Here is a 26493-nt window from a genome sequence, read left to right as displayed (position 1 = left end):
GCTTCCTACACCTTTTTAACAGTTAATATTTTTCATAAAATAATTATTTTAAATAAATAATGTCTCTCGAATGAAATAATTATTATTAAACTTCCCTTTTTTTCATATAGGTCTCCAGCATACACAAACGTCTTTGATTAATTTTGTCATTTACATTACATCAAATGTACAAGCTTCTTCTTCCTTCACCTGTTTGGACAATTCACATATATAATTTCCTATACAAAGCAAGACATGCTTCACTCCTCCCTGGGAATCCACCTGCTCCACCACAGACTTTTCCTCTCTCGGGTTAGCTCATCCATGCTCTCATTAAAAGTTTTAATTATCTTTCTCCTCAGCAGAAGGGCAGAAGCCAAGGCATTTCTCGGCGCCTGTGCCTTCTTTTTTGGTTCCAATGCCTGAATGATAGATCAACTCACGGTGAGTTTGACATAGTTGAATTGCTTCTTTTAAAGCATATTAAACGGAGATAACAGTTCAGAATGGCAGCCCTCGGGCCAGTAGAAGCAGTGCAAGAGGCGGTTTTTGAGCCTTAGACACACCATGCGAGTGGCCCAGCACTGGAAACACAGTCCAAAATTTTCATTGCCGAATATTGCTTATGGCATTCCTGGAGCCAAGAATCTGGCATTTGACAGATAATTTGAGCCGTGATTCAAGCAAAATTGGTGAAATGTTTGGACATGTGCTATCCATGATGGGCCCCTCTACGTGGTATATCTCCAAAAACCACCATAGGCTTCAGCAGTTCCCTTGTATTGAGCAGAGAAGTTCATCGTGAGATGATCAGTCCCCACTCGTTCACTATATGGAGGAGATCAGTAAAAGGAATACTAACCCTGAGCTCCAGCAGTTCGGCTTCTGTGAAGCCACCACCTTTTCTAGTTCCCGATCTTGCCATAAGCCCAATTATCCACTTAGCAGCTTCACTATAATCCTGCTGGGTAGCACGGAATAGCTGAAGTCTCAAGTTCTCTATGAAGGAAAGACCCAACAGTCCTTCTCGGTTGAAGTATGGATGAGCCAAAGCAGCTTTTGCACTGGTTCTTTGTCGTGCTTTGAATCTGACCATTGATATGAGGAGTTCCCACCCAATTCCACCATCAAGATCCATCAGTTCAAATCCCCTCCTGAGGTCAGGGCTGGCTCGTGGCTCCACACTGTTTCTCCATGCAACCATGTCATACCCACACCTCTTCAGCTGCCTGTTGAATTGTATAAGACTATTATCTGTCCGCAAAGACGGGAATGCCTACAAGAACCAACATGAAGTCCTATGTCAAACTCAGAACCTGTTGTTCTCATCTAATATATTTGTAATGCTTCAGTCTTATTCAAAAGCATCATCCGTCAAAACTGGCACCAGATGAGCAGCTTACCATTTGCAAGAATATGAGCCCTGTGCTGTAGATATCAAATCTATCTGGTAGGTTCATCTGTTTCAGTGGACTTACATTCAGAATTGAAGAAAACATTTGACATTCAAAAGATGGATTATACGGAACAAAATCAAGTCAAAGGGCGAAACTGAAGTTGAGCGAGTGCTGGTAGATACAAAACCTGCCAAAGAACAGGGGAGAGAGCAGCTGCCACAGGAGCTGATGGTGCAGATGGAGTTTGTGTGCTCATGATGTATTGCTCAGGAGCTGTATACCTGAAAACGGGAAGATCACTAGTTACATTGGAAACACATGTGAAAAGAAAATTTTCAGGTACTAACGGAGGTACTAAATTTAATATTCTAATAACTGAATGCCTGAAAACAGGTAGATCACTGTTTAAATTGGAAAAAAGGATTTGTCAACAAGAAAAGTTTTAAACACAAATATAGTAATGAGAAATTAGAACATGAATACCTTGGATCTAACAAAAACTCCTTTGGTATGTAATTTATTCCAACTCGCAGATCAGCTGCAGCCCCAAGGTCAATGATCTTGAAAGTGCGAGTCCCTTTACAGGGTTATGGGCAAAGGGAGCCACATTACTAGTAGTCTTACAAACAAGGTAAAATCTCACAATGGTCCTGTTAAACACTTTATAGGTACAAGCTTACCTTCAGAGAAAATAATGTTTTGGGGCTTAATATCTCTATGAACAATTCCTGTCGAATGAAGCCCGTCCAATGCAAATAACAACTGTCTCATTATTGTTTGGATGATTCTGTTTTCCCTCTCCAATCCCTTTGGTAAATCTTGAACCTCCCCCAGAATTAGTGTTTCCACCTGATGAGAGACAAATGAAAACCAAAAAAATACATAAGAACAAGGAAATTTTTTGTAATAAAAAAAAAGGAATTCAATAATAAGTACATGAAGTAATTGGTACTATCACAATCATCAAACTTCCCAACAACCTTTACTTTCATTCTAAAAAGTAGTTTTTCTACTAGATGGGCACAACAACACCGCCGAACTTAATAATATTGGTTTTTTAATGTCTTGAAACAGAGGAAATTAATTCTTGTAAAGGAGAAAAAAGAAATAAAATATAAACAAGTTGCACTCAGTTTCATAGTCTAGAAAGAAGCACAAACATACACTACATGCAACCTAAAATTTAGAAGTAATTCATATATTTAAAGTAATTTGTCAAAAGCACAATCAGTTCAATCCTCATAAGCAATTCCGAAAAGACAAGTAAATGCCATAAAAAAATCCAATTTAAATCTTAAGGCAACCCTTCTTGGGTGTGTGTACAAAAAATATCAAAAGATAAAATAGATACACGAAGCAAAGATTGGCAGTCTGGCTAAATAACTATTTTAAAGAAGTACGGAACCAAATAAAATTAGAAACTAAAAGAACCATAGATATGCATGGTCCTAATAGTAGAAACATGTAGCTGAATAATCTAACACTTCAACTCCATTTAAAAGGAAATAAAATTTAAAGCTTCTAAAGCCTAACAATACGAACATTATAAGGGAACTCTTTGCTCAAAATGAGATCTGCAAGTGTAGCCTGCCCTTCAAAACGCCAAATAAGCCAGTATTCATTTCCATTTCCTTTTCGCTTGGAAGAGCTCTAGAAAGGCAAAGGAATACACAAATAAGACATCAGATGCAATAAGGAAATGTATGGCCTCTCAAGCAAATCATTAGAAATTGTCCTAAACTTTGAAATACAGATACCCTCATTTATATGATAATCATATGAAGCAACACCTCAAGAAATCCATATACAAAATCAGCACAACTGCTTGCACATGCCCTTCGAACACGTTCATTCATCCAAATCTCCACTGCACCATACTCCGTAGCCTTCTTCAAGACTAAATCACCTTGCTTCAAGAGCCAGAACCAGAACTAGATGTTAAAAAATGTCATCGTGTAACAAAAGAAAAAAAAAAAAAAAGGGTAGCCAACATGCTCAAATATGAGGTAACAGAGAAGTATTATTGCTGACAACAGACATTAGAAATCAAATTGCATTCACATAGGATGATATGCTAAAGGCACTTGTGTATGAAAGACTAGATTGGATTATCGAAAAAGAATATCAACAAGAACTGTTGTCATTACAGATCGGAATTCAGAAATCACAGAGATGTGCAAAGAGATGACAATTCATCTCAAACAGGGATGCTGTTAGAAACATGCCAACAAATCCAGGCAAGTGATTGCATAAAAATTTTCAGTAGAAATTACTTGTTGAATGAAATGGGATCTATTTGAAAAGCAGGATTCTTTAGTATGTTGAAACTTGAGATGCATTCTCACAACACATAAAATTCTGAGCATCAGAAGTGAGATGCAATATTTAACAAAGGCTCTCTTATTGTTCTTAACAATGTCTTGTATAAGAATGCTTTCTTCAATACTACATTTCTAGAAAAAGAAAATATGCAATTGCTCAATGTTGTTAAACTTTGTGGGGAGAAAAAACATTGCTTGGTCAATTTTTAAGTTGAGCAAAGTATTGTGATTGGGTACACAGATGCTTTTCTTGTCCAGTTCGCCAAAGATGAATGTATCATCAGGGTGCTTGTGTCACTCTGTAAGTTGAACAGTGGTAACTAATCTGAGGCCAAGCATTCATAATATCTATTTCGAACTCCAATAGGTGGATTATTAAAAATTCAGAAGTCAGAAAGTTTTGAGCTCCCGTTTCCAGATTGTTGATTCAATCCACCAAAGTCAGAAAGGTTTGAATCCAAGTTTGGCTATTGTTGATTCAATTCACCATAAATAGAAGTAAACTGATGACAGGAAAATCTGGCACCAAGCGGAGCCTTTTAGCTCCTCTATCTATATATGAAATTTAGAGACCTCGTTCGATGCAAATTCTAGCAGTACATGCAGTTTTAACCCGTTTAATACAATCAACCAAGCAACCCAACTTCACGTTAACATCATTTAGGTAAGCGTCTTGACTAAAATTGATGTAATCGATGAAGTCAGTAAGAGCATAATTTAACCAGAAGATAGATGGAGACAATAAAGCATCGTGTACTTACCACTTTAGAATTAGTTTTGTTCGCCAAAGAAGCCTTGTACACCACACCGAAAGCACCTTCCCCCAACTTCTTTCCCAGAACCAAATCATCCTGCCACGACAGGAAGAGAGGAAGACATAGAAGTGAAACCAAGAACCACATAAACAGATTTAAAAATCGTGACTCCTATACCTTTCTATAGGTGGGTCTGAAAACTCTCTCAAGAAAAGCCAGCACGAACATATCGAAAAAGCCGGGTGCCACACCGGGAGTGGCCCATAGGTAGGAGAGGACCCCAAGGGCCAAGACGGCACCAGGGGCAGTGATAGTAAGGCCACTCGGTCGCGGAAGAGTGCTCCGATAAATGATGTCGCCGCATTCCATAACGGTACAGGGAAGTCCCACGCCGACGCCCATGAAGAGATGGCGCACGAATTCCCATTCTCCACCGCTGCACTTCACCAACAGCGCTGAAGAACTCTTCTTCCCGGCTAGCCTATGCTCGGAGGTTCTGAACTGAAGCTTTTTACCCAAAAAAGTAGATGGGTTCGAATTCTTCCTCTTCAAACCGAGACCAACACCTATACCGACTCCCGCAACAGTTGCCATGCGCAGATAGAGAGCACTAAGCTCTTCATACGAAGTTTTGTTTTAGTTTATTCGAAAAAGGAGAGAGCAACAACAACTGGAGCGAAAGGGAGAAGATTTTTTTAAGAAAAAAATCCAAAAGGTTAAATTTTGTTTGTGTGGATGCGGTTCGGTGGCTGGCCATCTAAGCCAAGACAGGACGGCGACGTTATCCACCCATGATCTCTCTCCACGTAGCAATATGTAATAGATTGTTTTTGAAGTCTGCGGTGGAGGAAGCTGGTCTAATAAACGGTATTTTATTATCCATTTTAATGAGGTTATACTTCTTCCATATTTGTAGCGACAGGTGCGTGCTCGTGCACACAAGTGCTCCATTTGAGTAACGTGTGAAAGAGGAGAGGAAGGCCTGAAGCAACCATGGCGTGCTCTGGGCCTGTTTCAATTTGATTTGACTGCCGCTCCCGATATTCGTACAAGTTCGCTTTTGTTTTCGCTTGGGTCAATTCTATCTCTCGTCAACATCGCGAGCCCTGTTCATCTCCCACCGTTCCACTGTTCTTCTTCCTGTGGACTGAAATTACTTCAGAAGCTTATCTATGGACAATTTGTACAATACCCAAGTAGTCGATTTGTGAAAGCGATATTCATCAATTGCGCTCGTTTTCTTGGTGAGACAATCAATACGGGATGGATAGTGCAAAATTAGTTTCATTTACCTGCATAATAGGCATTGTAATGCTTAATATTATATTTGGATTTGATTTAAAGTTGTTACCTTTGAACTACTAATTAATAATCCTATTCCAAGGTAAGTGATGATCCATTTTATTTACTTACTATTACCACCCTTTTTCTATTACCTCCTATAAATTAGTTCGTAAGGAATTGATGCTGGCGACGAGATGAAACTTGTTTCAGGAATTGATAGTTCGTAAGGTCAATAAATATCGGACTACGCAGGATCACCTCGAAATCGAAAATTTACCCTTTTACAGAGACAGGGAGATGTAAACAGGAAAGAAGAAAGACGCCAGAAAAAAAGTTTAGGAGAAGGCCTCAAATTCTAGTGGAACAAAATATACAATTTCAGGATATAGTTCGCCTGACGATGCCTGTATCGCTGTCGTTAATTGAAGAAAAGGATTGGGAAAATTATAGCAGAGAGAAGGGCTCCTGCATGCCCAAACCAACCGCATACTCGATTCCCAGCAGAACTATCTATCGACACCCGAAGCTCAACGGAGGGTGACGAAGACGAAGATTCACATACAGAGACTCCAATCTTCTCAGAAAACGAAACAACTGTTTGTGGATCCATGCACAACTCGTCATTCCCTTCCAACCTCAGTCTCTCTCCCAACCTTCTCAGCATCACCTTCGAGAATGGAACCTGACCAGAGAAACGATTATGGCTCAAATCAATATGGTTAACGCTCGGCAAGTCCGCAAGAGCCGGAGGAATAACACCTGAGAGATTATTATGATCCAATGACAGGTAGCTGATCTCTTTGAGACTACCCATTGAAACTGGTATGGGACCAATCAACCCTGTTCGCGATAAATCGAGTCCCACAAGCCCCTGAAGCTGGCTCCAGATATTAGGCAACGTTCCTTCGAACGGGTTGCCGCGGAGGTGAAGATACTTTAATCTGCCGAGCCCGCCGAGTAACAGAGGAACCCCTCCAGAGAGACGGTTGTCGCTTAAATCCAGCAGCTCGAGAGACCGCAATGACCCCATGGAGGCAGGGATCTCACCGCTGAGATTGTTACGACACAAATCCAACTTCGTGAGCTTGGGTAGTGGACCCAAACCAGCGGGGATGGAGCCCACTAGCGCGTTTCGGCTTAAATCAAGCACGACGAGTTCTTTCAGCTGTCCGATGGCGGAAGGAATGGTGCTCTTCAGTGCATTACCGCTGAAATCCAGTTGCTGGAGACTCCTGAGCTTGCCGATAGCAGACGGTATCTCACCGGAGATGGAGGTTCCGGCAATTATAAGACGACGTAGACTGGAAATTGTTCCAAAGTCTGGCGGGAGTGACCCAGATAAAGCTGGGTTGGACTGCAAAACAAGCTCCTGAAGCTGCGGGCCGAGCGACCAGATGTAGGCAGGAAGAGACGTGGGAGCCGCGACGAAGCAGCGGAAGACAAAAAGCTTAGAGAGGTAAGGAAGGCGTGTGAGAGCCGGAGAGAAGGAAGCGTTGGTCGCAGAACAGGGCGGATTGTTTGAATAGTCGGAGACGTAACCCAGACTGAGCTCGACAACATGTGCCTTGGAGGGGTCTTCAGCATCAATCTCGCAAACTATACCGTGAGGCCCCGCGGTACAGAGGTCGATGGTCAAGGCGTAGCTCCAATCCACTTCCGGGTTCACTGCCGTCAAGATGTCGTAGACAGCCTTCCTCTCGGCTTGGTCCAGCAAGGGCTGCTGAACTGGGAGGTAGTCGTCCAGGACTGCCCCTCCGGTGGGGCAAGCGAAGCACAAAAGGAGAAGAATGGACTTGAATATTAGTCGAGACATGGCTACTTGTTTCAGATGCCAAGCTAAAACAACTTATCCAGAACTCAGAAGAAGTAGACGATGGCGCGCGGCGAGTACGTGGTGAAGACTGAGAGACCGCGTGAAGTGAAGCTTATAAATGGCGGGTCGATGAGAGCAGGGGATGTTGAAGCCTGAAGGAGTGGATATGCGTGTTAATTGTCGGGTAAAAGGCTTGGGAATTCCGAGATGGACCCACGATTTTGTTGCGGCATAAAGAAAAAATTGTCCCCAGAGGCAGCAGTAGGGGCAGGGCGGTGAGTCGGCTGTTGCCGGCTTGGTGATGCTTTATTAATAGTAAAGGTTATTTTGTAATGGAGACTGATCAGAGTTGCATTTGAATAAGGAGAATAGAATCAGAGAGGATAGAGTGGTCGAGGACCAGAGGCATGCCTGAGGCTGTCCCGAAGGTGGCTGTGCAGAGGCGGTCTCATGATTTTGCTGGGTTTGACGGCGACGGCACAGTCGCTTTTTCTTTTTCTGATCTTCCTTTCCACTGCGTTCCTGAATTCCTGCCGATCCCTGATAAATAAAGAGTTGGTATGGTAGGGACTACTGACTGCTAGTCTGTTACCTTGTTTTTTTTTCTCGTAAGGTGGGGGAGATTTGTCTATCGGAACGAAACTAGAATCTTCTGTCTGTTTTTGGCTGAACCCAACAGCAAAGATGCTTGCCTGCTCTTCTTGGGTTGCCCAGGGATTGGCCTCTCTATATCCCTCCAGAGGCACCGGATTTTTGCATGGGTGCTACACAGTCCAATGGTTTTCTTCCTTTTTTCATCATGGAAATTTGAATTCAGCGTTTCATCATTGAAGCACGTAAAAGCCTCATTTCAGTGCAGTTCGCCTCTATTCTTCCTATCGTATTCTTTCACTAAGGCAAAACCCCGTACAATTTCCAGGCCAGACTCTCTGCCATTTCCTTCTTCGGATTCCCAATATCAAATGATTCCTTAGAGTCAAAACAGAATTTGATCCAGTGCTCTCCAGTCTGTGTTCAGTAGTTTGCTTCCATTTAAGCTATTTAAATGCCGAGGGTAGTTAAAAAATAAAAAAGGCTCGTGCGAATTCTGGTCTCTGCGGTTGTCCTCCATGAAAACATAAAAGAGGACGCGTCTGCACGCGCTGGGAATTCAAAGGGTGTAAAGATTGGTACTGCGACTCTTATTGATTTCTACATGCGCCATGGATTAACTCGTAGAGTTTCCCTGCGTCTTTTTACTTGTTTCGTCGACGTGAAACGAGGTAAATTTTCTTCCGGATTGTCACTTAAACTGCTTGTCCTGACAGTAATTGGCAGCAGGTGTACTACAGTCAGCTAGACCGGAGCCATTAGCAATTAGTTTGAGGAAGTCGAATTGCGAATGCTGCAAAAGCTGCTTATACCAGGCTCAACAGTTTTTGTTCAGTGAAGAGTACCAAGGGGACCACCCAGCTCCATCGCAGGCCGCAGCCAGCAGCCAGCAGCCAGCAGCCAGCATGCGTGCTCATATTTCTGCAAATGCTTTTCTCAGAGGGAAGCGGAACTGGTTCGATTTCAACAATCGCGCCCATATTCAATATTCCAGTTAGGGAAGCCTTTTTTATTTTCCCATTACAAGAAAATGGTTAATTCTCATTACAAGAAAATTGGAAACCTGCTTCTATTCTCGAAATAAAATGTCAAAACGGCACCTCATTCAATTGGCGGATCTGAATTCGGATTATCCGGAGTTCTTCCCCTTCACATCTGACGGGTCATAAACCGTCGAATCTTCATAGCTGAGTTGGGCCCGCTGAGTGGAACCTGCTAAAAAATAAAGGGGGGGGGGGGGGGGGGGGGGGGGAGGGGGGTTAGTCAACAAAATAAAAATTTGATCTTTATCTTATATATCTACATGATCTTCATCTTCGAAATGGGTGTTAGTCAAGACAATTTCATCTTCGAAATCTTTGAAATAGGATGTTAGTATGGACGACTTCATCTTCATCTTCATCTTATAGAAATTTAAAATTATTGATTTTAATAATTATAAAAATGAACTAATTAAACCAAAGTGTTTGAGTTAACAATATTTTAATTACCACTATTAAATCACTAATACAATAGAGTGAATAAAAAAAATTCTGATTAATGAATAAAAAATATTATATTAATAACATAAGATAGATTTGCATTGTATTAATTAATAATATATTTTGACATAATTAATGATGATATATTAATCAAATGCATACTTTAATTATATTTGGTTTACCAGAGACTTAAATATGAAGTTTAATATAGTAATAAAATAAAATAAAATAAAATAAAATAATAAATAAATACATATACAACTTTTAAAATAACCTAAAAAAATTATTCAAATAACGAGTTTGTGCCTTTAATATTACAATCAACGAGTTACAAGTTTAGTACATATAAATTACGCGTGTTCAAAAGTAATAAGAGTAAACCATCATTTATCGTTCCACATAGATGTCGATATGGCATCTCGAAATTGTGCGGCTCTTGTGGATTCTAATGCACTCTGCCTCCGAATGTTTGTTACTTGGCTACCCACATCCTTAAGATCATCGCAATCGTCACTGTCTGTATCATCCATTGCACCTAATTGGACCGCATCACCTCCTCCACCGAGCTCGCCACCCAAATCATCATCTTCATCTTCAAATATATCATCATAATCTTCTGCACGTATATAATTATGCAATATGCAACAAGCATGTACAATTTTCACCTGGATCTTAAAAGAAAATGGAGGAGTGCCTTCTAATATTTGAAATCGAGCTTTTAAAGCACCAAAAGCTCACTCAATAATATTCCGTAAAGATGAATGTCTTTGGTTGAATAATTCTTTTTCATTTCTAGGATATTATCTCCAAATTATTGCAGATGATATCGGGTTCCTCGATATGGAGCCAAAAATCCCGGAAGATTTGCATAACCAGCATCAACTAGATAATATTTTCCTATAATAAAAATTATACACCACATAAAATAATTGAAGATAAAATAGATAAAAAAGTATTGCATAAAAATATATTACTTACCTTCAGGTACAAAGATTTTATCTTGACGAGTCAATGCATCCTTCAATACACGGGAATCGGCTGCTGACCCCTCCCATCCAGCAAGTACATAAGTGATTTGCATATCAAATGAACATGCTGCCATCACATTTTGTGAGAGATAACCTTTTTTATTCCAAAACCTTGGTTGATCTTCAAGTGGAATGTTGGCTTTGATATGAGTTCCATCAATAGCTCCAATACAATCCTAATTATACATTTTCAATTAATATTTACTAACTTTGTATATTAATGTAAAATTATTTAGTTATAGGAAGTGATGTTACCTTGAAGTAGGGATAAAACATTGAATTTGTTAAAATCTTCGAGTGTGTGCGTTCTGAAAGCCGTTTGACGTAATCAGAGTGAAGTTTGAGGATTGCATCCAACACCTTGTTGAAATACTTACTTATCGTCCAGTTTGATCTATCAAATATCTAAGGTGTGACACTATATACTTGTCCTTGACCAACAGTTAGGAGGAAATATGCAAGTTGTTCTTCAACTGAGATGGTCTTTGTGGCTGATAAAAACCCTTTACTAGACAGTATATCTGCAAATTTGTGAAATACCAGTTGGTTCATCCTGTACACTTTACGAAATTTAACTGGAGATTTGTCTAGTGCCTTTTGCAAATACAATGGACCATTCATCCCACAAGAACGTGGTACCGTCTGTTGCAATGCTACAGATAGTATCTTTCCATGGCGATCATCAAAATTGTGAATGCAACCATAATTGTAACCTTTTCATCGTCTGTCATAGTATCCATGGAAATCCACAAATTCAATCGCCTAAAATTCATAAACACGAGTAAACATCAATTTTCAATCATAACCTATTAGCAATCACACCTATAAACAACCATATTCATCCACATTCCCACATCCTACATTCATCCCCATTCCCACATCCTACATTCATCGACATTCCCACATCCTACATTCATCCACATTGCACATCCTACATTCATCCACATTCCACATCCTACATTCAATCACATCCTACATTCATCCCCATTCCCACATCCTACATTCATCCACATTCACACATCCTACATTCAATCACATCCTACATTCATCCACATTCCACATCCTGCATTCAATCACATCCTACATTCATCCACATTTCACATCTTACATTCATCCACATCCTACATTCAATCACATTCCACATCCATACTCAAAATACCATATTTATCTATACAATATATAAACACAACAACATATCAAATTTAAATACAAACCATACTAATAAGTTTTGCAATGTCATAATTCAAATATCATGTCTACTACATAATAATATTCCAAAAAAATAGTGTATTTATAACGCATTACAATTAGTTTTCAAAACAAAATTTAAGACACTCAACCCGCTCTTCCACTGTCATTTCCATAAACATGACCTTCTTAGTTGGTGTATCCAACCATGAAGGAGCGCGATACTTCAATTCTAGAGCAAAATCCGGGATTTCCCTGAGGGCGTTGACGCAACCTCTTACAATATCGTCTTTCATCATAAAATTCTGAAATGTCTGAGCAATTCAATCTATTGCATCAAAAATTCTGCTACTAGTGTCGTTATCGGGCATTTCGGTTCTCTTTCTACGACGACTTGAAGATGACCGTTTACTTCTTTCAGATTGGTTACCTAGAGACTCATCCATGCTTAATAATGGTGATGTAGTATCCCTAACTATATCAACATCCGCTGGCTCATCCATCGGGACATGTTCCGATTCACGGATCACCTCATCGCCCTGATCTACAAAGGTTGCAGCTCCTAACCCTACAGCTATTGTGTTTCCCACCACCACAGCTAATTTGTCGGACAGGGGGCAGCATTCACATCTGTACTTCTCAGCATCTTTATGCTCCTACAAGAATAAAACATCATATAAACGTCTTAGAATAGAGTTATACTAACGCGAAAAATATAAAAAATATTTTATAGTATATCATGTAGTCGAGCCATACAGATTTACTGACCTTTATGTAATCAAGCCATACAGAATTACATGCAGTAACTCGTTGTATGGTTGCATCCCAACCAAACCCACTAGTGTTGATACAGCTCGTTACCGTTTGGTATGTTTTCTTCCATGCTCTTGTTCGATTCTTCACTTGTTCAACAATTTTTTTCATGACTGTGTCTTCATTGAATTTATTTACACAGTCCATGTATACCTCATGCTTCCACACCCCGTTAGGCAACTTGTTTCCTAGATTGACCTGCTCGACCAAGAGATCGAGCATTTTGCTATCATCATCGAATGTCCAAATATCATATGTTCGACCACTTGGTTGTCTTCTTGCAGCCATGTATAATCTAAATCCGATACGGTCCTCACGGAAAAAACTTTATCAGACAACCTTTACTCGTCACGGAAACACAAACCATAAAAAAAAAATACCAACACAAACCATAAAAAAATACCATGTGGTGGATATGTATAATACCTGAATCTCCTCACCACATGGCAAAAACATTTCATAGCACTTCAAAAATTCTCAACAACATTCTCACACATTTCAAAATTAATTAAATTATTTTCACTAATGCATATGCACTAAATAATGAAAACACACACACGTCAAATCCAAATTCACCGAAGACCCCTGGTAGAGCCCCATATAACTTCGCAGTCACTTTGAACTGTACCTCGTCAGTGATGGGGGTCGGGTTTCGTTGGCTAATGGACGCCCGTGTAGGCGACTCAACCTTGTTTGAATTGGACTAAAAACCCCTAAACACTAATTCCAAAACTTAATACCTTAAAAGTCCAAAACCCTAAACCCTAACCCCCCTCCCCCCCCCCCCCCCCCCCCCCCCCCCCAAAACCTAAAAAACCCTAGAGCTTAAAAACACAAAACCCCCAAAACTTTAAAAACCATAAACCCCCTAAACCTTAAAAATTCTAATCCTAAAATACCATAAACCCTTAGCCTAAACCCTAAACCCGAAACACAAACCATAAAAAAAAAAACTAAACCATCAAACCCTAAACCTTATCACCTACTAAACTCTAAACCCTAAACACTAATTCCATGACTTAATACATTAAAAGCCCTAAACCCTAAACCCTACACACTAATTCCAAAACCTAAACCCAAAAAACCTTATACCTTCAAAACCCTAAACCCCCTAAACCTTAAAAACCCTAATCCCTAAAATACCCTTAACCATAAACCCTAATTATGCACTAAACCTTAAACCCTAATTTAGACTATAAACCGTAACCCTAAATCCCAAAATAATGCACAAATAACCCCCAATTACGCACTAAAAATAAATTTAAATAAAATAAAACACTAATTTAATGAAAAAAAATTCGGGTTTAGGCATACCTTCTGAAATTTGGGGAAATCCGAAGCCAAAGGGTGAAATCCGAAGCCGAAGGGTGAAATCGATGCCTAATCGAGACTAGCCAGAGAGAGAAGGGAGTGGGAAGCCGAAAGGGAGAAGAGAGGAAGAAGACAGATAAGAAAGGGAGGTCGGGAGGGAATAGAGAGAGAAGTGAGAGAGAGCTTGTCCGAGAGAAGAGAGGGAGTCACAAAGACGAGAGAGGGGGTGCGACAGAGAGGGCGAGGCCGAGAGAAGACCGAGAGTTGAGGCCGGAGACGAGAGGGAACTGAGATGTTGGCCGAGATTAACGTCGGGGACGTAGGGAGACGAAGGACGAGATCAATGTCGGGGGGGGGGGGGGAGGGAGTGCAAGGAGACGAGAGAGGGAAGGGAGTGCGGGAGAGAGGAAGAAAAAAGAAAAATGACGACGCACGATGGGGGGGGTGCGAGGAGAGAGAGCGAGGCCGAGAGTGTCGCCCGTCCTTTAATTCGAAGAAGATAAAAAAGGGCCTTCTTCCACATGATTGAAATTAAACCGTGGAGATGAAGGGGCCTTCATCCCCTGCATCGAGATGAAACTTCATCTACGCTCTACTAACGACTTCAAGTGTTAAAGGGCGTTATGTAGTTGAAGATCATCTTGTCCTTCAAGTTGACTCAGCCAACTTATTCTTTTCTTCAGGCAACTAACGACTTCAAGTGTTAAAGGGCGTTATGTGGTTGAAGATCATTTTGTCCTTCGAGTTGACTCAGCCAACTGATTCCCTTCTTCGTGCCTGAAGAAGCAGTTGCGGCGACTCAGGTACTGATCCGTTCCCTCTCCTCTTCTTCTTTTTCCTATTCCTCTTCCCTCTTCTCTTTTTAGTTTTCATTCTTCCCGTAAGGAGGGACGTCGCCGCCTCTCCCGATGCCGAAAAAGGGGGACCGGTGTCAAGCCTCCTCCCAGTTTCCTCTCTGTCGAAAAAAGGAATTGCGACAGAGCAGGGGGGGATGTCGGCACCTCCTCCACTCCTCCATTAAGTGTTTCTTTTGGGTAAGTAACGTGATACCTAATTTCAGCAGCTCTTTGAAGCAGCCAAAGCTAGCGCGCTTGATGAACACTCGAAATTTTCCCACTGGCTTCAAATCTAGTTAAATCTAGAGTTTCAAGCATCCGTGATCTGAGCTTGGATCTTAATCGAAGGTCTGTAATTCACTACCTGTAATTTTACAAGGCATTTTGTTGGTCTGTCGTTTCTTCGGTGTCTTTGTTGAACTTCGGAATAGTACAACATGTCTGGTTTCATTTCCGCTCAATTTAATTTCTATTTATTTCATGAGATGGGTTTCCTGAATTTCTTGGTAGTTTTTTTTTTTTTTCCCGATTGAGTTGCAGACATCGATGGATAAACTCTTTCTTCTTATATTTCTCTATTCTGAGGCGTTAGTTTGGCCCATAAGAAAAGCCCACCTTTGAACGGTCTTTCATGTAAACTCAAATCTATCTAACAGAAACAAAGTTCCCTTCATAATCTGAGTAGATTCAAAACAGTCCTTTGTTGTTGTTGCTTGTGCGGGTCTGCTTCTCAAAGTTAATTAATTTAAATCTGCTTGATTGCATTGTTAATTGGTCTCAGTTGCCTATATCTGGAAATTGAGGGTTTGCCATCACCTCCTACGTTATCTTCAGTAAGACTAAGATGTCTTTAATTTGCCCTGTCGAATATTGTTTCAGTATTATGTAACATAACCTATCAAATTCGTGGCCTTATATGAGCATGACCTTTTTTGTTTCAAATGTTGCAGTTTGCTGCAGTGCTTTAAAGAAATGGCATCTGCTGCTGAAGGAGGGAGGAGCTTTGCAAGGCGGGACCAACTGCTCAAAATTCAGGTGGAAGTGCAAAAGAGATGGGAAGAACAGGATGTTTTTAAAGCTGAATTGCAAGAAAAGCCCCCAGAACTTGGTGAGAAGTTCTTTGGAAATTTTCCTTATCCATATATGAATGGTTTGCTTCATCTGGGTCATGCATTTTCGCTGTCCAAGCTTGAATTTGCTGCTGCATATCATAGACTGAGGGGCAGCAATGTGCTCTTGCCTTTTGCTTTCCACTGCACGGGAATGCCCATCAAGGCCTCGGCTGATAAACTAGCCAGGGAGATCCAAAAATATGGCAATCCGCCTGTATTTCCTTCCTCACGAGATGAATCTGATGTAGAGGTTAAGGGTGCAAATGAGGAGGAGGAAAATGCAGATGCTGCTCAGGTTCAACCTGACAAGTTCAAGAGCAAGAGATCTAAAGCTGTTGCAAAATCAGGTGGAGACAAGTTCCAGTGGCAAATTATGCAGAGTTTTGGCCTTTCTGATTCTGAGATTGAGAAGTTTCAAGACCCATATCATTGGTTGAGCTATTTCCCTCCTTTAGCAAAAGAAGATCTCAAGGCTTTTGGGTTGGGGTGTGATTGGCGTCGATCTTTTATTACTACTGATATGAACCCATTCTATGATTCATTTGTTAGATGGCAAATAAGGAAACTAAGATCTATGGGAAAAATTGTTAAAGACATGAGGTATGCCATCTACTCTCCCTTGGACGGTCAACCTTGTGCAGATCATGATAGAGCTTCTGGAGAAGGTGTTCAGCCACAAGAATACACACTGATCAAAATGGAGGTGGTCCCACCTTTCAGTTCAAAGTTGAGTGCTTTGGAAGGGAAGAGAGTGTTTTTGGCAGCTGCAACCTTGAGACCTGAGACCATGTATGGGCAAACAAACGCATGGGTCCTGCCTGGTGGAAAATATGGTGCTTTTGAGATTAATGAGACAGATGTGTTTATTATTACACAAAGGGCTGCTCTGAACCTTGCTTATCAGAAATTATCTAAAACTCCAGAGAAGCCTTCCTACTTGCTTGAGTTGACTGGTCATGATTTAATTGGTTTGCCCCTTCTGTCTCCTCTATCATTGAATGAAACTATATATGCTCTCCCCATGTTAACAATTCTGACAGACAAAGGTACTGGCATTGTAACAAGTGTACCAAGTGACTCACCTGATGATTACATGGCTTTGCATGACTTGAAATCAAAACCATTACTCAGAGAAAAGTTTAAAGTGAAGGATGAGTGGCTCCTGCCGTTTGAGCTAATCCCTATCATTAACATTCCCGAGTTTGGGGACAAATCTGCAGAAAAAGTGTGTATGGATTTGAAGATAAAGAGCCAAAATGACAAAGAAAAACTTGCTGAAGCAAAGAGGTTGACCTACCTAAAAGGCTTTACCGATGGGACCATGCTGGTTGGGGAGTTCAAGGGAAGAAAAGTTCAAGAAGCAAAGCCACTGATAAGGAGCAAGTTGGCTGAGAAGGGGCAAGCAGTTATATACAGTGAGCCAGAGAAAAAAGTCATGTCAAGATCTGGGGATGAATGTGTGGTAGCCCTCACAGATCAGTGGTATATAACTTATGGTGAACCTGAATGGAAGGAAAAATCAGAGGAGTGCTTGTCGAAAATGGAACTCTTTTCTGAGGAGACAAGGCATGGGTTTGAGCACACATTGAGCTGGTTGAACCAGTGGGCTTGTTCACGATCATTTGGTCTAGGAACACGTATTCCTTGGGATGAACAGTTTCTTGTGGAGTCTTTATCTGATTCCACACTTTACATGGCTTATTATACCGTTGCGCATTTGTTGCAAAATGGAGATATGTATGGAACAGATACTTCTTTGGTGAAGCCTGAACAGATGACCGATGAGGTATGGGACTTTATTTTCTACGGTGCTCCTGAGCCAAAGACTGATGTTCCGGCATCCCTTCTTAACAAAATGAGGCAGGAGTTCAACTATTGGTATCCCTTTGATCTGCGTGTATCTGGAAAAGACCTTATACAGAACCATCTCACTTTCTGTATCTACAACCATACTGCACTGTTGCCAAAACATCATTGGCCCGGAGGTTTCAGATGCAATGGACACCTCATGTTGAACTCAGAAAAGATGTCCAAGTCAACTGGTAATTTCAGGTATATTTTTTTATTTTTTTGTAAGATGGTTTTTGAGAGACAAGGTTTCTATTTATGCTTGACGATCTTCATTATGGCAGATCTCTCCGTTTCTGTGAGTGAATTATTCTATGAAATTTCATTAGTTTGTTCAAATAATAGCTCCTATTTGGCTGCAAAAAGTTGCATGACAGCATTGATAACACACTTGTGTTTTTGGACGGTTTAGGCTGTAATTTCATTCCCCCTCTCATGATGTATTTTTTTACCTGCTTGATTTTTGGATATCCTGTGCGTTTATTCTTTCTGTTTCAGTTTTAGTCTACAAAGGAATTACTCCACTTTGATTTGTCCAGGACCCTACATCAGGCAATAGAAGAGTTCTCTACAGATGCGACCAGATTTACTCTCGCTGATGCTGGAGATGGAATGGATGATGCCAACTTTGTTTTTGAGACAGCTAATGCTGCCATTTTACGCCTCACAAAAGAAATTGCTTGGATGGAAGAAATACTCTCTGCAGAATCATCACTCAGGCAAGGCCCACCATCTACATATGCAGACCGTGTCTTCGCCAACGAAATAAACATCGCTGTCAGAGAGACTGAAAAACATTATAAGGGGTTTATGTTCAGAGAAGCTCTTAAAACGGGATTTTATGATCTGCAAGCTGCCAGAGATGAGTATCGGTTTTCATGTGGGACTGGGAGCATGAATCGTGATCTATTATGGCGATTCATGGATGTTCAGACTCAATTGATTACACCCATCTGCCCCCACTATGCAGAATATGTGTGGAAAGAACTCCTGAAGAAAGATGGATTTGCTGTGAAGTCGGGTTGGCCCATAGCTGATTTGCCAGACCTTACCCTGAAAGTTGCTAACAAATATTTGCAAGATTCAATTGTTTCAATGAGAAAGATGCTTCAAAAACAAGTATCAGGTTCGAAGAAAGTTAAGAAAGGAGTTGAGGTAGGTTCAAGAGAAGAAAACAAGCCTACAAGTGGGCTGATATTTGTGAACGAACAGTATGATGGGTGGAAGGAGACGTGCTTAAGGATACTTGCTAGCAAATATGACAGGGAGAGTGGCTCTTTTAAGCCTGTCCAAGAGATTCTGAATGCAGTGAAGGAACAAACAAACTTTAAGGAAATTCAGAAAGAGTGCATGCCTTTCTTGAAATTTAAGAAGGATGAGGTGCTTAATGTGGGACCTCAGGCTCTGGATTTGAGGCTTACCTTCGGCGAAGCTGATGTTCTGAAGGAGAACTTGGATTTAATTAAAAGACAGTTGGGTCTTGAGCATGTTGAAGTGATAATGTCATCCGATGATGCTGCTTATAGCAAGGCAGGTCCTCACAGTGTCATACTTAAGAAGAACCCGCCATCGCCAGGCAATCCAATTTCAATATTCTTAACTCTCTGAGTGTACAACTATTTCTACTCAAACAGAGGCCTAGAAGCGGTTTGAATTGGAACGTAAGTCTTGTTTAACTAGAGCTTATAGCGGTCTTTTGTTACTTCATTTTTTTTTTGCCTCTTATTTTGGTCTTGGGGCTTTTATATGATTTCCTTTTCAGTTTACTGGTTGGTTAATACTTTCTCATGAACAGTGATGAACAGCCTATTATTTCCTCAACTTGAAGATCACTGACTTTTTAGCTTACAATCCCTTCAACTTATTAGCATAATATAAAAATGAAAAAAAAAATATATTAGGATAAATATAATATACAAAGATACGTAAATTTTATATAATTTATAAAAATATGTGACATGTTGTCATATAATATGAATCGATGAGCATCGAGAGGATATAAATAGGCGATTCTTCATCGCACTTGAAGAATTAATTTTGATTTTAAAATTCACAAAAAACAATTGCATTCTAATAATATGTGATAGAAAATTACTTCCTCTCAAGTTGGCAGTGTCAAAGGTTCATTTATTAAATTAGAGGAAACTGTTGGCCTGAATGAATCAGAAGCACTCAATGCACCTACCTTGCGACTATGCTTTTCTTTTTCTTTTTCTTTTCTTTTTTTATTTTTTTGGCTGATTTCAATATTTAGTGATTAATTTAGGAGGTACATTATGTTGAATTTGTAAGAAAAAAAAAAAATTCTTTGACCAATTTTTTTTTTCTTTCTTTTTAGCTTCTGCACATTTTTTGTTCCTCCTGGTAATAAGTGCAAGAACCCTCGAAGTAGGAAGTTTTTGCCAGTTATTCTTTTCTTTTCTTTCTTGTTTTCTTCTTATTTTACGAACAAATAATCAGATAGAACCGAGAAATTTCGAAAATCCATGAGCTTGCCCTCGTCATGGATCGGAGTCCCTGAGGTTGAACTTGCAGCTAACCCCTCTTTCTACCCGCTCGGATCACTGGCAGCTCCATGGCGCCATTTCCTCCTTCACAGCTTTTGCCTTTGCTGCTCTTGTGCTTTCTAGGGTTCGGCGCAAGTTCAGGCCACGCCTTGAAAGTGCCGTTTAGAATAAAGGACGTGCTTCCAGTTCTGCCGCACCAGATTTCATGGCCGGTTCTCAATAATTTCCACAGCGCCGTCGATCTCCTGCCCGCTTTCGTGGGGTCTGTCACACCGGACGGCGGGTCAATTACCTGGAAAGGGGCTTGCTTTTATGGGAATGAAGCTCGCCTTGAATTCACTGAGGTTGGTGGGCACAAAGGGAAGAAGGAATTAGGAGGTGGTGTAGTCCATCTCACGGTATGATCATTTCTATCTTCTTTTTTTTCCTTTGTTATTTCTTGAATGATGGCTTTGTATTGAATATGAAGAATGCAAGAAGATTTCTTCAATGTAAAGGGCCACTTATTAAAAAAAAAAAATTCTTTTTTTTAATTAAATCTCATAGTCATATAATTAGGAATTAAAAGGTGGTGACAGTGATGAACTGGAAGAATATTGCTGGAATAATTTTATTGTCTACAATAAAACTAGTATTTCATTTTATCAATTAAAAAACTTTAGTACTTATGTTGTTACCTTATGCCTTGGAGCTCCTCAAACTAAAGGAATGATAGGTATAATTCTTAGAATTTCTTCCACAAGGTCTGCATGGTGTATAAGGCCGGTAAAAGTGGTGGATGTAATTAACTTTGTTTTAGTGAGGCTACTTTTTTGTGTTAACGTGCAGATTATAAATAAGGTGGAATTCCTCCATTGATTTTTGAATTTGGATTTTCTGAAACTCCACTGTAAAAAGATCAACTTCATTTTATGCAAGGATTGTGTAAGTGAAATGAGGTGACATGATGTCATTGTTTAATACATTAAGTGATATTGTGTTGTTACCACAAACAAAGAGGAAGTTTTCTACCCTGAATTTCAGGTTCTCTTTATCTTTCTTCAGGTCTCAGTTTGCTCTTAGTCTTTAACAAATAACATATCTACTTCATAACAAATGAAGTTTTTGTTTTTTGTTTTTTTTTTCATTTCAGTTGAGTAGGTTAAACCTACTAATAGGTTGTTTCTTTTATGGGTTTAGTAATTTGATGGAATTTCCTACATTTGTACAAATTGTAATTGCTTCTCTTACTTCAACTACTCTTTTATAATAGGTCAATTTCATTTTTTTGTTCAACTTAGATTTGCTTGGAGATATGATATGCTCCTTAAATGAATGTTCCTGCCTGCTAGTGCTAATCATTAGTGATCTTTGTTTGTATCCATTCAAGAATTTCCTCTGTTCCATTGTTTTTATTTACAAGGGTACTCTATTGCTGCACATTGTACAGACCAGTGAGGCTCACAGTTGGACATGTATGGATCTCTATGTCTTTGCAACACCATACAGAGTAATGTGGGATTATTACTTTTCAGGCCAGGAGCACAAGTTGGAGATTCTGTCATGGGAGGAGCCTGCTGAGTTAGAATATGTAATTTATCGTTCTACTTTGACCACTTCTATACAGAACTTGCATTTGAAGCCACCCGCCTTTTCTTTTCTTCCACCAGCTTACTGATTTGAGCTTGCACATTCAGGTGAAACAACATGGAATATCAGTCTTCCTTATGCCATCGGGGATGCTGGGCACACTGCACTCTCTTTTTGATGTTCTGCCTTTATTTTCAAACACAGCCTGGGGTCAGAGTGCCAACCTAGCATTCTTAGAGAAACACATGGGAGCTACCTTTGAAAAACGTCCTCAGCCGTGGAGAGCAACCATTAATGTGGAAGATGTTCACTCTGGGGACTTTTTGGCTGTCTCAAAGATCCGTGGGCGGTGGGGTGGTTTTGAGACTTTGGAAAAATGGGTCACAGGTGCTTTTGCTGGTCATACAGCTGTATGCCTCAAGGATGAAAAGGGGAATCTTTGGGTTGGTGAATCAGGTCATGAAAATGAGAAGGTGCTCGATCTTGTTCTACATATATGATCTTTGTTTTGTATGCTTAAATTCTATTCTTTTACTTAAAAATGCTGCCAATGGTTTTATATTTGCTTGTAGGGGGAGGAAATAATTGTGGTTATTCCTTGGGATGAATGGTGGGACCTTGCCCTTAAGGATGAGTCAAACCCACATATAGCTTTACTTCCTTTACATCCTGAGATTCATGAAAAGTTTGACGAATCAGCAGCATGGGAATATGCTCGTAGCATGTCGGGGAAGCCATATGGTTACCACAACATGATCTTTAGTTGGATAGATACCATTGGTGACAACTTTCCACCACCATTAGATGCTAACCTGGTACGTATCATCACAAAAGTTTAAGCCATTTCAATTACAAATATGTATGATTTCAATAACTCATGTATTTATTGAAGTCATTTTGAAAAATATAAAAGTATTTATAATATTCAGAGCCTCATTGCTGTTATGCGTTATGCGTTTGCATATTTAATCAAGTGTTATTCAGTGACTGCTTCCTTTATTTGTGACCCTGTGGCCATGACGGAGGACGTGAACAATGTTTATCAATTTATTCACTTAACTTTGGCTCGTCAGGGCAACTTGACTATTGAATGGTCTCTAGAGTTCTTTAAATAGATAAGTATGGCTGTTAATGATACAGATCAAACTTGGGTTATATTAAATACTAATATCTCAAATTGATGTAAAATCCCCATCTGATATCTCTGAAAATTTTCAAAACATTCAAATTGGCCAAAATCTTCAAGATTGGCATCTACAACTCATCTTCAGATTGACCAACTGATATAACTTGGAGTATTAGCTGTAATATATTTTACCCATTATGGAAAAAAATACATTGGCCCCGGTCTTCCAGTGTTATGGTTAGTATGGATGATAGAAGTATGAATAAAGGTGACTCTGCACATTCTCGGGTTCTTGTAATGTCCTTTGTGCCACTCCTAAAGAGCCAAAATTTCTATTTTATTGTTTTATTTTTCTTGCGTTGGGTTTTTCAGGTAATATCTTTGATGTCTATGTGGACTAGAGTGCAGCCAGCCTATGCTGCTAATATGTGGAATGAGGCTTTGAATAAAAGGCTAGAAACTGAGGTACATAGTCTGGCATGTTAGTCGTTGTATCTGCATTTTCAAGCATTACACATGGCAAAACAGCTACTCGTTCTCTTTCTACTGCATGTTTGTGGAAAGCAGTATTACTTGGTCTTTACCTACTTTTGTGTAAACCTCATTCATTTTATATGCTTCTATTTTTCATTAAATGTTAGAAGGACAAGAATTAGCTACTATATCTGCATATTCAGGTACATGAAGTGGGAGACCAACGTTAACTTTAATTATCTGTTTGTTTACCCATTTACCCATGAGTAAACGGCTGGATAAACGGAAACGGAATGCTCTTTATCCTGATTGGACGGAACGGGTAACTGCACTGATGAAAAGTAAATGGAACAGGTAACGGAAAACCGTTACCCGTTCCGTCTGTTACACATTGCTATCCCTACATACAGTTAGATAATGCAGACATGGTGACTGTTGGAGTGGGCACGTGTCTTTGTAAAAATTCTTATAAGTAGTTTCTTCATCATGCACTGACATCCTCTCTTGCTATTTTGTTATAGGATCTAGACTTGTATGGAGTCTTGGCCGAGATTGAAAGACGTGGAATGACTTTTGAGCACTTGCTTACAATTCCTGAGCAAGACAATTGGCTCTATAGTGATGGAAAATCAACCACATGTGTAGCTTTCATTCTTGCAATGTATAAAGAGGCTGGAGTTTTTGGCCCCGTTACAAACTCAATACAGGTTACTGAGTTCACTGTAAGTACCCAAGGCACAAATGTAGCTCTACGGAAATTGGTCCATTGCCCTTTTTTTCCTTGCTACGATTTTACTTCATAAAGCATGCAGATTAGAATTTGCTGTGCATATGCTTGTCCCTAAGATGCCCTTGTAAACATGAGAATATCTGCAGTGCAGACGTCGTAGGAATCGCACAATGGTAATTGCTGCCAAGCAGTAGACATACCTAGTACTTCATGTAGGTTGAAGAGAGACAACAGTGATTGTAGATCATCTATGAAAAAGGAAATGTATTATAATGTCATTTCACTGAACATTTTTCTTTTCCAAAAAGATGAAATGAGTGTCAAACGTCTGATACATACTACCAATAGCAGTCATGCATTCCCTTTGTTGTTCTTCATTTGGGTTTTAAGCGTCTTCTTAATGGTTAAGAGGACTAACTAAACTAAATTGCTTGCAGATTCGTGACGCTTACATGCTCAAAATCTTTGAGAACAACACAACTCGTTTACCAAGTTGGTGTAATGATGAGGAGGGAAGGCTTCCTTTCTGTCAAATTCTTGGTCGGTATTGGATGGAGTTGCCACGGTATAATACTCTGGAGCCATACTCAAACATGAATGAGAAGTGCCCTTCTTTGCCTCCTACATATGAAAGGCCTGTAAGTTGCTGATATGAGGCAGAGTAAATGGCAAGTATTATCGGGGATGATTATTTTCTTCATTATAAATGGTATGATGTAAACTCACAAAACTTCAAAAAACACTTTAATAAGCCCAAACTAAATATGGTGTCTATGAGTACATTTTAACAATCCACTTCACTAATCATACAAAAAATAATTAAATAATTAAATAATACTTTTGTCAAACCCATAATGTGTATTTACTCACTTAGAAAGAGATTTGCCTCCTTTAGTGCATATGATGTTGATGATCCATTCTCAAGATACAATAGACCTTTTTGCTATCGTAAATGTACACAATGTTAAGTAGGTTTAAGAACTATGCAAGACTTTTTCTCACTACTCAAACCAGATTGAACATAAGATATTTCCAATTTTTCTTTCAAGAACGTTGGAATTTCACTTAGGAACATGAAGAATGGTTTCTTCCTTTTAGAATTTTAATTGCCTAATTTGATGGTTAAGATCTGTTATTATTTTCAACCAAGGACATTCATATTGATCCATCCCAACGATTGGATTGATTTGATAAGAAAGACTCATCCTATTTTGGCCTTCCATATCACACATGTGACATGCAGGCCCACTCACGAACATGTGTGACCACACAAGTGCGAGAATGAGAGCTTCGCATTCATCTCACACGAACTCGAGGAAGACTGGTAGGCCTCTTATTTAATATAAGAAGTCCGTGTTGGTTTTAACAATATTGCCTCTTATTTTCAAAAACGAAACCTCTGACATGCCCCACCATTTTTAAAAATTGAAAACTTAGATATGATTAGATTTGATAGGGTTCGAGCAATTAGTACACTATAGTTTTTGACAACAAGTGTCTTTTAGGCTTCAACCTGGATCTAAGTTAACGAATTTCTAACTTGGACTTTATATGTAGGTTTTGAACATATTGAACAATGAAGTGTTAATTTTGTATGTGAGTTCCATTGCGGTAACGCGTTATAGTCATGCATATGAACTTTGTATTGTGGGTGACTCCTTAATTATCTGTTAGACTGTGGTCACATAGTCACACACTCACATCAGTGATATCTCCAAGGGTATATTGCATCTTTATACCCTACTATAATAGCATCGATATCATTAAGGTAATACACCAACCTCGTATCTAATACAGTTGGGCACCTACTTCATAGAGATGGGATGTGAATAAAATTCTTTCCCATTGAACCTTCATCTTGGGATTTCCAGTCAAATAAGTTGGGTTGCCACTGACAATGACTCAAATAATAGGTTTTACACTCATGCCCCTAGAGGCATATTGTACTTATCCTCTCGACAAGCCCTGGGTCAAGTGATTTGCCAAGTTTTCCAATAATTTAATGTAACTCAAGGCTATAATTTCAATGGATGTGATTTTTTTCAAAATTTTATACTAAAGTTCAATATACCTAGATGACTTTGAAATATGATTTATATTTTTAATTTTCATAATGGTTGCCTGATTATCACAATTAATTAAGATAGACAGAATTGGTTTATTTATCATGGGAATGTATGATAATAGACCCCTAAGCTGCTATTCAACTTCTCTGCCAACCAACTCCAAGGCTACCTTCTCAGCTTCCATGGAAGATCAAGGTCTGTTTAGAAGATTTTCAAGCGACAACCCTACCACATAGTGTAAATACAAAACTAAGAGTGGCTTTA

At 39.6% G+C, this 26493-nt stretch overlaps 4 protein-coding genes across 6 annotated transcripts; 2 read left to right on the top strand and 2 right to left on the bottom strand.

Annotated features, from left to right (window-relative positions):
• Positions 1-93: 93 nt before the first annotated feature.
• Positions 94-5084, bottom strand: LOC137945393 (serine/threonine-protein kinase STN7, chloroplastic-like). The gene is made up of 10 exons (XM_068791265.1): positions 4630-5084; positions 4459-4548; positions 3167-3286; positions 2919-3026; positions 2057-2225; positions 1860-1953; positions 1564-1657; positions 1383-1439; positions 842-1255; positions 94-401 (listed from the first exon to the last, which is right to left on the bottom strand). The coding sequence occupies exons 1-10, from the start codon at positions 5044-5046 to the stop codon at positions 240-242; spliced, it is 1725 nt and encodes a 574-aa protein (XP_068647366.1). The 5' UTR covers positions 5047-5084; the 3' UTR covers positions 94-239.
• Positions 5085-5999: 915 nt separating this feature from the next.
• LOC137946521 (piriformospora indica-insensitive protein 2-like) lies at positions 6000-7607 on the bottom strand. Its single transcript, XM_068792855.1, has one exon. The coding sequence runs from the start codon at positions 7547-7549 to the stop codon at positions 6155-6157; it is 1395 nt and encodes a 464-aa protein (XP_068648956.1). The 5' UTR covers positions 7550-7607; the 3' UTR covers positions 6000-6154.
• Positions 7608-14717: 7110 nt separating this feature from the next.
• Positions 14718-19607, top strand: LOC137945904 (leucine--tRNA ligase, cytoplasmic-like). 3 transcript variants are annotated; one of them, XM_068791983.1, is made up of 4 exons: positions 14718-14764; positions 15025-15145; positions 15748-17961; positions 18297-19607. In XM_068791983.1, the coding sequence occupies exons 3-4, from the start codon at positions 15770-15772 to the stop codon at positions 19363-19365; spliced, it is 3261 nt and encodes a 1086-aa protein (XP_068648084.1). In that variant the 5' UTR covers positions 14718-14764; positions 15025-15145; positions 15748-15769; the 3' UTR covers positions 19366-19607. The 3 variants fall into 3 exon arrangements, with proteins under 3 accessions (XP_068648084.1, XP_068648085.1, XP_068648083.1); XM_068791984.1 differs by lacking the exon at positions 14718-14764 and having other exon boundaries at positions 14847-15145; positions 15748-15905; positions 16158-17961; XM_068791982.1 differs by lacking the exon at positions 14718-14764 and having other exon boundaries at positions 14847-15145.
• Positions 19608-19912: 305 nt separating this feature from the next.
• On the top strand, positions 19913-25128 carry LOC137945773 (uncharacterized). Its single transcript, XM_068791791.1, has 7 exons — positions 19913-20662; positions 21694-21834; positions 21941-22306; positions 22406-22648; positions 23332-23424; positions 23955-24155; positions 24601-25128. Exons 1-7 carry the CDS (start codon positions 20333-20335, stop codon positions 24811-24813), a joined length of 1587 nt encoding a protein of 528 aa, XP_068647892.1. The 5' UTR covers positions 19913-20332; the 3' UTR covers positions 24814-25128.
• Positions 25129-26493: the final 1365 nt, after the last annotated feature.

The sequence above is a fragment of the Aristolochia californica genome, unplaced genomic scaffold (genome assembly GCF_029961685.1).
Source record: "Aristolochia californica isolate CCGP_79_NKW_82.1479 unplaced genomic scaffold, dmAriCali1.0.hap1 SCAF_12, whole genome shotgun sequence".
Lineage (NCBI taxonomy): Eukaryota > Viridiplantae > Streptophyta > Magnoliopsida > Piperales > Aristolochiaceae > Aristolochia > Aristolochia californica.
This window is presented reverse-complemented; position numbering and strand designations above follow the sequence as displayed.

Bases quoted from the DNA above. Each gene is read 5' to 3' on its own strand.
- LOC137945393 (XM_068791265.1), bottom strand. From the start codon at position 5,046: ATGGCAACTGTTGCGGGAGTCGGTATAGGTGTTGGTCTCGGTTTGAAG. The intron at 1,954-2,056 runs GTAAGCTTGTAC...AACCCTGTAAAG, and splicing joins AAACATTATTTTCTCTGAAG to GGACTCGCACTTTCAAGATC. The intron at 402-841 runs GTTAGTATTCCT...TCTATCATTCAG, and splicing joins CCGAACTGCTGGAGCTCAGG to GCATTGGAACCAAAAAAGAA.
- LOC137946521 (XM_068792855.1), bottom strand. From the start codon at position 7,549: ATGTCTCGACTAATATTCAAGTCCATTCTTCTCCTTTTGTGCTTCGCT.
- LOC137945904 (XM_068791983.1), top strand. From the start codon at position 15,770: ATGGCATCTGCTGCTGAAGGAGGGAGGAGCTTTGCAAGGCGGGACCAA. The intron at 17,962-18,296 runs GTATATTTTTTT...TGATTTGTCCAG, and splicing joins AAGTCAACTGGTAATTTCAG to GACCCTACATCAGGCAATAG.
- LOC137945773 (XM_068791791.1), top strand. From the start codon at position 20,333: ATGGCGCCATTTCCTCCTTCACAGCTTTTGCCTTTGCTGCTCTTGTGC. The intron at 20,663-21,693 runs GTATGATCATTT...CACATTGTACAG, and splicing joins GTGGTGTAGTCCATCTCACG to ACCAGTGAGGCTCACAGTTG. The intron at 23,425-23,954 runs GTACATAGTCTG...ATTTTGTTATAG, and splicing joins ATAAAAGGCTAGAAACTGAG to GATCTAGACTTGTATGGAGT.